This window comes from Phyllostomus hastatus, unplaced genomic scaffold (assembly GCF_019186645.2).
Source record: "Phyllostomus hastatus isolate PE091 unplaced genomic scaffold, TTU_PhHast_1.1 phas_contig_150, whole genome shotgun sequence".
NCBI classification, from domain to species: Eukaryota; Metazoa; Chordata; class Mammalia; order Chiroptera; family Phyllostomidae; genus Phyllostomus; species Phyllostomus hastatus.
The window spans coordinates 19,883,423-19,894,228 of NW_025333611.1; the positions used below are offsets into that span (position 1 = coordinate 19,883,423).

Sequence of the window (10,806 nt, forward strand, 5' to 3'; positions counted from 1 at the left end):
CAACCCGCTGCCGGTTACGCCCAGTCCTTTACCAACTTTAGCAGTCCCTTAAGTAAACTGTTTTTTGAGGGCGAGTCTTAATCTCCTTGGGAACTCTAAAGGCGGCATATTCCAAGAGGCCTCGCCCCGTGACCTCAGACATACACTTCCGGGGACAAGAACGTGATCTGTCGCTCCGCCTTCTCCCACTCTCTCTTTCCGGTGGCGGAGTCTGGACTCGACTAGCAGGTAGGTTCCCTGAATAAGGGCAATCCGGTGCCATCCTCTGGCAAAGGGGGTCTAGTGGGGCCGGGGGCGAGGGACTGGGGTCTTTACGCGGAAGCCGAATCAGGTTCCGGGCGCAGAGAGCGCTGCCGGCCGACCCCGGACACAGGTTCTCGTCTAGTCTTGGGAGGCGGCGGTGAAATAGGGGTGAGTGCGAGTCTAGCTTTGAAGGCCTTGACGCCGCACTACGACCACCACTACGTCTAAGCGGCCGCAGGGCGTGGTTGGGAAGGAGCGAGGATGCTAGTCTGATATGGGCTCCCACCTCTATCCCGCCTGCTTCCTCCTGGGCGGTCGCAGGCAGGCGCTTAAATCTCCTTAATTTGTCTGGAACACAGGAGTAACTGTCGTGCCGATCCCATGGGGTCATAATGAGGGTTCAAGGAGGCAACGCAGGAAAAACGGCCCCGTATTGGGTGTCTCCTGAGACCGAGTGGTTTCTAAGTCCGGCACGCTGCGAGTTCTGGGCGCCCGCCCAGGACCAGGCCTCCCAGAGCCAGAAATTGGGGTTGCGGACTGCATGTCGGTGTTTGCTGACCACCTGCCATGTGCCTGTTACCCCTGAAAGCAGAGCTGGGGGTGGGGCTCGAGAAGTGTCGTCGGGGCCGGTAGGGAGAGGCTGCGATGGGTATTTTCCAGGAGGACACACCTGGGGATCCCGGCTGCCGGAGTGTTGCCAGCGGCGGGAGGCCCATGCACGTCCGCCCTGGGCGCTTGGCTGGGATCCTTTGCAGGACGTTTGGTCCTTCCCAGAACGTCCAGGGAGACACTGGTCCACCCCAAAAGGCCCTTGATCATGTGCCATTCATTACTGCCTAGGCTGTCTAGATGAGGAGGGTGATTATTGGCAGTACATCCATGGTACAATTAGTGAATCAATAAAACATGACGGTGTTTTTTAATGTATTAATCTGGTAAACCAAAAATATAAATAAGTGTTAGGAGTTTTCAACCCTAGGGATGTTTTTTAAAAATACGTATATTTTTAAAGACTTTGTTTACTTATTTTTAGACGAAGGGAAGGGACAGAGAAACATCCATGTGTGGTTGCCTCTCTGCGCCCCCCACCAGGGACCAGGCCTGCAACTCAGGCTTGTGCCTTGACCAGGAATTGAACCAGCGATCTTGCGGTTCCCAGGCTGCTGCTCAGTCCTCTGAGCCACACCAGCCAGGCCTAGGGATGTTTTTATAAGCATGGACTTTTTTTTTTTAATTTTGAGATTCTTTGATTTTTCTTTCAGAAATGGCACCTCGCAAGGGGAAAGAAAAGAAGGAGGAACAGGTCATCAGCCTCGGACCTCAGGTGGCTGAAGGAGAAAATGTGTTTGGTGTCTGCCACATCTTTGCATCCTTCAATGACACTTTTGTCCATGTCACTGATCTCTCTGGCAAGTGAGTATCTGGTGAAGAGGTGCAGGGCCAACCAGGCAAGGGGCCGGGGGATGACATGACCCTGGGACTGAGTGGCCACTGGAGGGGTCCTCTGGAAATAATGAAAAAGAACATCAGATGCGGAAACGTGGTTGGTGGTTTAGTAATTTCCCGGGCGCTGGGGTTACAAGAGAGGAGAGATTTTGTTTATGGCCTTACAGTGTGGTGTCACTGAGTCCTTTGTCTCTTGGTACTTGGTAGAGAAGTGGCAGATGCAGTGTTAGCCCTGGGCACAGGTTTTGGCAGCCATTAGCAAGTTTTTGTGATTCGTGTGAAGTCACTCAAATTCTAAGTTTGGTTTCTGTGAATTAAATGCAGAAGTAAGTAAAAATACAGTGTTAATACAGTTTTACTATCTTGGGTCTTTGAACCCTGAAGGCAGAGCCTGTGGCAGTGTTGCCAGAGAGCAGGGTGCGTGTTCAAGGTGATCTTCAGCCTCTGCCACACTCCAGCAGCGCTTTTTGCTCATTGGGATGTGGGACACACTTGGAGTCCTCGGTGGATGAGAGAGAAATGACCTTGTACTTCTTTGTCCCCAGGGAAACCATCTGCCGTGTGACCGGTGGGATGAAGGTAAAGGCTGACAGAGATGAGTCCTCTCCCTACGCTGCCATGTTGGCTGCCCAGGACGTGGCCCAGAGGTGCAAGGAGCTGGGTATCACCGCTCTCCACATCAAGCTCCGGGCCACAGGAGGCAATCGGTAAGCCTGAGGTTCAGTCGTAAGATCACTGGGCTTGGTTCTTCTTTGGTGACTTTGCATAAGACACCTTAAATTTATGTGTAATAACTGGTTCCTGCATACTGCTCAGCCCCTCCCCCAGCTACTTAGTTGCATTTACTGAACACTCACTGCACACAGGGTCTGCATTCCAGGTGTTAGAAGAGGTGACGGGGAAATGGAAAGGGAACCTCTACTTTCCTGTGTGGCACCTCAGCTGTTGGAGTCAGACTTTAAACTGCACAGCAGGGTAGCAGGGGGTCCTATTTCCAGCAAGTGCTCTGGAAGCCACAGTACAGTGCTGAGGATGAATTGGTGATAAAGTGTAATTTAGACTAAGACCTAACTGTGCCAAGAGTTAAGTCCAGTGAAGGAAGGATGGTGTAGTATTCTAGCCAGAGGCCACTGCTGGAAAAAGGTCATAAGATAGGAATGAACTCCTTACATCCGAGGGAAAGCAGGGTATGAGGTGTGATATCAGAGAGGTCTTGCTGGGTCGTGAAGGACCTGGTGAGGATTTAGCTGGGGTGCTGGGCGGAGCATGAATGCTTTTTAATAGTAACGGCTGGTGGAACTGGGGTTTGTTAAAGATGACTTCTGTGTGGGGAACAGACCAGGTAGGGAGCTGTTAAACTGGGCCAGTGTGGGGATGGTAGTTTCTTGGTCTTGGGTGGGTGGGGTGGTTGGAAATGGACAGACTACCAGAGAAGACAGACTGAGCATGTGGCTGAGAGGGGCGGTGCCTTAAAACACTCTGGGCAGAGCAAGGGGCAGACTGACCCAGGAGCCCGGTCGGACCTGCCACTTGTTTCTGTGTGGTCTGTGGACTGAGAGTGCTGTTCATGTTTCTTCTTCCTTTTTTGTTTTTTTAAAGTATGCCATGCTAAGCCTACAGCATTTACTGTCTGGTCCTTTAAGGAAAGTTTGTAGATTCCTGAACTAGAGGGTTGTGAGATCTTAGAATCCTGGCTGACTAGACCTTTATTCCTAGGACCAAGACCCCTGGACCAGGGGCCCAGTCAGCTCTCAGAGCACTTGCCCGCTCGGGAATGAAGATTGGACGGATTGGTAAGCCGCCCCTCACCCTTCCCCGTAGCTAATGCTTGAATTTGCTTTGAAGCATTGACCCCAGGAGAAGTGCAGTGTGCCCCTGGACACAAGGCTTGGTCTGGTGACCGTTGGCAGTCAGGTTCGTTAATGCACACTTTGAGGAGCACCATGTAACAATGCCTGACAGTGGCTGGTGGAACTAAGATCACTTGTCCCTTCCTGTACAGTGTTCCTATGTGCGTTACTACTGGTGTTTGGTGTGGGCTGCCTCCTGCCTGGTCCTTGCCTATACTACAGGCAAAACTGTTGTGCTTCACCGATGTTATGTTTTTTTACAAATGGAAGGTTTGTGGCAACCCTGTGTAGACCTAGTATATCGTCATTTTTCTAACAGCCTCATCTGATGGTTAGCTTTTTTTAGCAATACCATATTTTTTAATTGAGGTATATACACACATTTTTTTAAGACATGCCGTACACTTTTTATAGCATACTGTAAACATATAGGCACTGGGGAACCAAAAAAATGTGTGACTCACTGTGCTGGAGTGGCGTGGGACTGGGACTGAGCCTGCAGCGTCTTCCGGTGCATCTGCGACTGTCAGCAGTGCTGGTCCAGACAGGAACGAGTGCTGGGTCAGCAAAGCTCTTCCCATGGGTGACAGTCGTACCAGTCCTCTGCATCTGTGTGGCCACAGGTGGTAGCCCTTCTCTGCTGCTTTTGTGCACCTGGTGGCAGCGTGTGCCGATCCCTCAGTCTAGCCCTTTACCTGAGTTCAGTTACGTCGTTTACGAGGATTTTTCTACTAGGGGGTCTGGGCTAGGCGTCAGGACCCTGGATTTGTCATGTGCTTCTGTCTCTGCACGTTGTGTACCCTCCCTGAGCCTCAGCTTCCTGTTCTGGAAAGCGAGTTCAAACCACTTCAGAAATTTTGAGGAAGCAGCAGATGGGGCAGCTCCAGAGCCATCTGTTGTTGCGTGCTGAGGACTCGCTTACGGGGGCAGCGGGATCCACTGCTGACCTGTTCCACCTTTGGTGCAGGGAGCCCTGGGCTTCTTCCTACCCAGCTCTAGGCAGTGATGTTTTTTCTTCCTCCCCACAGAGGATGTCACCCCCATCCCCTCCGACAGCACCCGCAGGAAGGGAGGTCGCCGTGGTCGCCGTCTGTGAACAGGAGTCCTCAAATTGTTAATAAATTACCTTCGTGTCTACTATTTTGACTCCAGTTGTCTCTCCTTCGTCTGGCCCCCCTCCCCCCAGGGAAGTTTAAGTTAATTTCTATCTGTTTGTTTATTTTTTTTAAGATTTATTTATTTATTTATTTATTTATTTATTTTTAGGGAGGGGGGGAGAGAGAGAGAAACATCAGTGTGCAGTTGCTGAGGGCCTTGGCCTGCAACGCAGGCATGTGCCCTGGCTGGGAATTGAACCTGCGATGCTTTTGTTCGCAGCCTGCGCTCAATCCACTGAGCTCCAGCCAGGGCCATTTCTATCTGTTTAAACAGGGTGTGGGACTAACTTGAGACCACAGGTGCCATGCTAAGCCAGCAGTTAAGTAGATACATTGCTTTAGGATGTATGTAACCTATCAGACAGAAACACGGGGTTTGATTCAGCCCCTGACATGGGACCGCGGGTGAGCCTGTGTCCTGCAGACTGGCTTCCTGGAAGGAGGAGCCCTGGCTGGGCCGCTTGGTTGAAGCATCCCGTGCACCAGTCGGTTGTGGGGGTGTGTACAGGAGGCAACTGACCAATGATTCTCCCACTTCCTCTAAAGTCAGTACACATAGCCTCCAGTGAGGATTAAAGTGAAGAGATAAGAAGTCGGTGCTATGGTTGGGTCTTTTGTAACACTGCTGTGGCATTAAGCTACCTAGGACATCTAAAGCAGACCAAAGCTTTGGAGATTTTGTTTTGAAGGTGGAGGTGTTGATTCCAAAAATGGCCTGATTCTTAAAAGAGCTAGATCGGAGTGGAAACTGGAGCCAAGTGCGTCCTGGGCAGAAGAGGAGCCTTCCGGACGCCGTGTATAAACACATGTGGGTGCAGACTCGCCCCCCCACACCTTCTGTGCAGAACCGGTAGTGCGCTCTGTTGCATCGTGAATTTCCTCACTTGGCAGATCTTGGGGGCTGTTCTGCATCAGTACATAAAGTACATAAAGATTCAGGCACCCCGCAAATACACACCAAGGGCCTTGTTTTCAACGGCAATTTTTAAAAAGTTTTGCTTTCCGGGCGCTTGTATCCAGCTCCAAGGACCCAGCGGCACCAGATGGTGCTGAGGGAGTGTTCCGCAAGGGCCTGCTGCACCAGCGGGTTGTTGGAGGAAGCGGGACAACAACGTGTGTCTGGTGTTCGTCACACGGCAGGAATCCGGTACTTTCTTGCTGGATGACATTTCGTTGTCTGGATACGCAGGTCACGTTCTCCACAACTTTTAACCACTTAGAGTGGAGATGCGGGTCTAGCCATGACTTCAGCCAACTTTGTTGACCAAGACAACATTTTAAAATTGTCTTCATCTTAAAAATGAGTGTGATTACTTCCCAAAGTAAAAAGTAAATCCATGCGGATATAAGTGATTTTAGTAAATGAAGGTGCGCATCTAAAAGAATTCAAGTATTGTAGATACTCCCTTTCCAATAAGTGGAACTTTTCCTTCCCTTGAGTGTGGGCTGCACTTTGTGACTCCAAAGGATCGGACGTGGACGCGGGAGAACACTGACTTGGCTCCGGAGGGACCTCGGCCAAACTACTGAGGGTGACGGTGTGATAAATCATGTTGACAGTCATGGGACCTGACTTGACAAGGGGAGAACACTTCACCTCTGCCATAGTTCTGAAAACCCATACCTTCTACAAAGTAACTACATAAATTGTCAAAAGTCATGAAAAACCAGTAGAGAGGAGGCGCGTAAGCAATGGATCCTGGACCAGAAACAGGGCATTAATATTTTTAAATAAAAAACCCAAGTAAGATCTGGAGTCCAGTTAGTTTCCTGGTTTTGACAAGTGTACATGGTATCGCAGGATGTTAACAGGAACTGGACAAGTGGTATACGGAAACTCCGTACTTTCCAACTTTTTGGTAAATCTAAAGTTACTCCAAAATACACAGGGAAAAAGTGAGTGTTTTCTGACTGTCACCCTGGCTGCTAAGGCACAGACCCTCAGAGGTAGACAGGCCTGGGTGAAAACCCTAGTTCTTAGGCTTCAGTCTCTTTGAGGCAAGTAGGAAATCACAAGAATTAGATAAGATGAAAGTTTTAAGCCCAGTGCCTGGCATTGAAAAAGCTGTTATTCTTGTTCAGTTCTTATGCCAAGCAACATGAATGACAGCTGGCTGGAATCCTGGTGGGAAAATGCTGGCGGTTGCTGGAGCATTCTTCTATTTCCTGTGTTGGGACTTTGCAACTTGGCCTGCTGTTTCTTGGTAACCAGGGATATAATCAGCCAGGTCTTTGAAAGCAGTTCCTTTCAGGGTTTGTTTTCAAGGAGAGCTAATTTCTGCAGATCAAGTTGGGATGTAGCAGCCTATTTGGGTCACTGAGGCAGGTAAGGCAGGACTGAGCTGTTGGCCACCTGACATTGCAGACCATGGAGGCCCAACCTTGGCAGGTGAGCCTGATGCCACTGGCTGTAACTACAGCCCAACCAGGTCCCTAGAGATGGCTCCAGCTTCTGGCTCTGCTTTCTCTGACCTGAGCTCCGACAACCATCTCCTAACAAGTCTTCCCATCTCCCCTGGCCTATCCTTGGACACTCCTACAGCTCGGCAGTCTAAAACTAACGGGGTTATGTCACTCCCCTGCTGTTTTATCACACACCCCCCCCCTTGTCTTCAGTCCCCAAGTCCAGAGGGTCTCAACCTTGAGGATGCATCAGACTCAGATTCAGTGAATGTGGCACGGAGGCCTGAAGATTTCCGTTTCTAACACATTCTAGGTAGTGCTGACGTCTGTGGTCTGGAGACCACACTTGGAGAACCACTAGACTTGCCTGTTTAGGTCACTGCTGCATCTTGGCACTGGTCACAGTGAATGAGAGGAAGTGCTCTGCAAATACTTGTTGATTCAGATTTCAGGCATCTTTTCATTGCTTCGAGGTAAGGGCTCTTGTCCTCATTTTACATAGGGGGAAACTGGGCATCAGAGAAGTTGAAGTGACTTACTTGTCCAGGCTCACATAGCTAGAAAAAAGCAGAGCTGAGATTCACACCTGTGTTTGTAAGCATAGATTATGCCCTTAATCACTGCTCTGTCTACCCCTGACATGTGGTTCATTCAGTGTCCTCAGCGCGGCAAGGAGGAAGAGGAGGGCCATCCCTGTCCTTGTGTCTCTGCAGAGGTTTGGGCACTAGATGGCAGCAGAGTGCTGCTCCTGAAGGAAGCCAGCTGCTGCAAGAGCTTGCTGCAGTCAGGCCACCAGGGGGCGGCATCCTCCTGACAGCTCCTGCTGGGTTGGGGAGGCTTTTCTTCTATCATTACTTCTGTGGCTCTAGGTGTATTCCATTTCCTGTGTGCCTCAGTTTCCCATCTTTACAGAGAGGAAATTGGCTCTGTATAATCTCCAAAGAGCCCTTGCAGCTCAAATGCCATCTACAGGAGATAGGTAGCCAGTAAGATCCAAATGCCCCCAAATCTGATAAACCATTTCTCTTCTCCCGCACTGGGAAAATAAAAAACACCACCACCACCAAAAAAAAAAGAAAAAAAAAACTCCCACAAAACCCCACTATAATAACACTAAAATAAATATAATGGTATCATAAAACTGCCACGTGTAATTTCAATTTTTTAGTAGCCATAATAATAAATTACCAAAATGAAATTAACTTTAAAAATATATTTTACTTAATATATCCAAGTATTTTAATTTCAACATTAATATAAAAGTTACCAAGATATTTTACTTTTTTTTTTTTAACTAAGTCTTTGAAATCCGGTGTGTGTTTTATATACTTAGAGCACATCTCAATTTGAATTAGTCACATTTCAAGGCTTCAACTGCCACATGTGGCTAGTGGCTGCCATAGTAGACAGCACAGCTCTAGGATATTAATGTCAACCATGTATCGAGATAGGCGCTGTGCCGAGTGTTCCGTATTCATTATCTCGAATCTTCACGATGCCCTGTGGAGTAGGCAGGATTACTAGTCTTCATTTTGCAGATGAGGACACTGAAGGTTCAGGGAGACTGTCTTGGCCAAGATCACAAGCAAGTAAGTGGAAGAATCTTGAGTTTCAACTTGACTCCATCTGGCTTGAGTCTGAATCTTTCTATTTTTATTTTTAAAAATGACTTTATTTATTTTTAAAGAGAGGAGAAGGGAGGGAGAAGGAGGGAAACATCGATGTGCAAGAGAAACATCAATCGGTTGCTCCTCACGTGCCCCCAGCCGAAGACCTGGCCCACAACTCAGGCATGTGCCCTGACTGGGAATTGAACTGGTGACCTCGGTCTGAGGGATGATGCCCAACCTGTGGAGCCACACCAGTGGGGGCTGGGCTCTTAATCTTGACGTACTCCTGCCTTGATGGTAATTAGTAAGGATGTGCAATCAGTGGGCCCACTGGTGGGGGTTCTAAGTCCAGGGGATGCAAAGGCCTGGAGCCCACAAGCAGGCCTGTGCTTCCATTCTTCCAGGCCCAGTTATGTCTGGCAACCTTGAGCTCGCCTGGCAAACAGCCAGTGACTCTGTCAAGGAGAAATTGCGACCTTAGGAAAATCATGTTTGTATGATGAATAACTGAGCTTGCAAAAAAAAATGGCATTAGGAAAAAGTGAAAGTGGAGAAATGCAGAACAATAATACCTGGCAGGTGAGTGCCGAGGAGGATGGAAAGCCAAGGGACAGGGCGAGGCGAGAAGCGTGGACGCTAGAGTGGGGAGAGTTGCAGCTCTGTCTCAAGGGAATACCAGTAATGGCAGTGCTGATAACTAAAATGCATTAGGCATTAACCAAGCAACCGGAAGGTAGGATTGAATCCTCATAGTCATACTAGTGGAAATAAGAAAGTAGGTTCTGCCCTGGCTGGTGTGACTCGGTGGATTGAGCGCTGGTCTGTGAACCAAGGGGTCGCCAGTTGGATTCCCAGTCAGGGCACATGCCTGGGTTGTGGGCCAGGTCCCCAGTGTGGGGAGCATGAGAGGTAACTGCACATTGATGTCTCCTCTCTCTCTCTCCCTCCCTTCCCCTCTCTCTAAAACTAAATAAATAAAATTAAAAAAAAAAAGAAAGTAGGTGCTGCTATTATTACCATTGTACAGATGAGGAAACTGAGGCACAGCATGCCAGTAGGAAGCAGAGTTGGGATTCAACCAGAGCAACTTGGGCTGGAGTCCACTCTCTGGATTGCCACACTGTTCTAGAACTGTCTGCTCATGTAGGTAGTGAGCTTTCTGTCTTTGGAGGCATATAAGCAAATCACTAGGAAATGCTCAAGAAGGATCATTCTTGAGTAGGACAGAAGCCTAGTGAACTGATATTAAGCTTATCTGGAGACTAATGGAGGTAGAAATTGCCTACATAAAACAAAAATTGGAAAGGAATCCCATCTGCCTTTCTAAACTGCCTCTTTTCCTAAGGGAATAGAGGCTACAGGAGGCATGACCTTCACTAACAACGGGTCCAAGTGAGTAGGGGGTTTGTGGGAGGCAATGTACCATGATAGTTAAGTGAATGGGCTCTGCAGACAGCTCAGACCTGGTTTCAAATCTTGGGTTTACCACTTATTAGCCTTGGTATTTATGCATCTCATTTAGATTCACAGGGCTGTTGTGATCTTAAAATGAGAAGACACACCGAGTAATTTGTACCTAATCAAAGAGATGACATGGAGTTCCACCAAGAAGGAGCGAAAGTCGGGAGCCAAGGCCTTGGTGTAATTCGGGAAGTTTCACTAATTCCTCAGACCCAGAGGATGCGGCTGTTGGTGGAGCATTGGGAAATGAGCTCCAGGCGGAGGAAGGGGGTCTGAGTGCTGGGCACAGGAAAAGAGCTGGCAGGGAGCTGGTTTTGTTGCCTTGGAGGAGAGGCATTCAGGAGCCACTCCTGCCTGGGGAGGAGGCTGGATGACAGGGTGACAGCTCTACGGAAGCACCTGGCAGGAGGTGGGCAAGACCCCCACCCCCCAATGCTGGCTTCACTTCTTTCCCTCCCAGTCACCTCCCAACCCAGTTTGCACACCTATTTTTGTCTCACGACTCCATGTGGCCAAGTGCATGGACATCTCTCAGTCCTCACTGCTCTGCCCTCTTGCCAGCATTTGACACAGTTGACACTCCCTCCTTTACTCCTTTATTGGGATCTCGGGCTGCCCCTGACCACTCCTCCTGCT

General features: G+C 49.1%; 1 protein-coding gene across 1 annotated transcript; it reads left to right on the forward strand.

Annotated features, from left to right (window-relative positions):
- The first annotated feature begins 70 nt into the window (after positions 1–70).
- RPS14 (ribosomal protein S14) lies at positions 71–4,679 on the forward strand. The gene is made up of 5 exons (XM_045823842.1): positions 71–228; positions 1,506–1,656; positions 2,235–2,396; positions 3,406–3,482; positions 4,568–4,679. Exons 2-5 carry the CDS (start codon positions 1,508–1,510, stop codon positions 4,633–4,635), a joined length of 456 nt encoding a protein of 151 aa, XP_045679798.1. The 5' UTR covers positions 71–228; positions 1,506–1,507; the 3' UTR covers positions 4,636–4,679.
- The last annotated feature ends 6,127 nt before the right edge of the window (positions 4,680–10,806 follow it).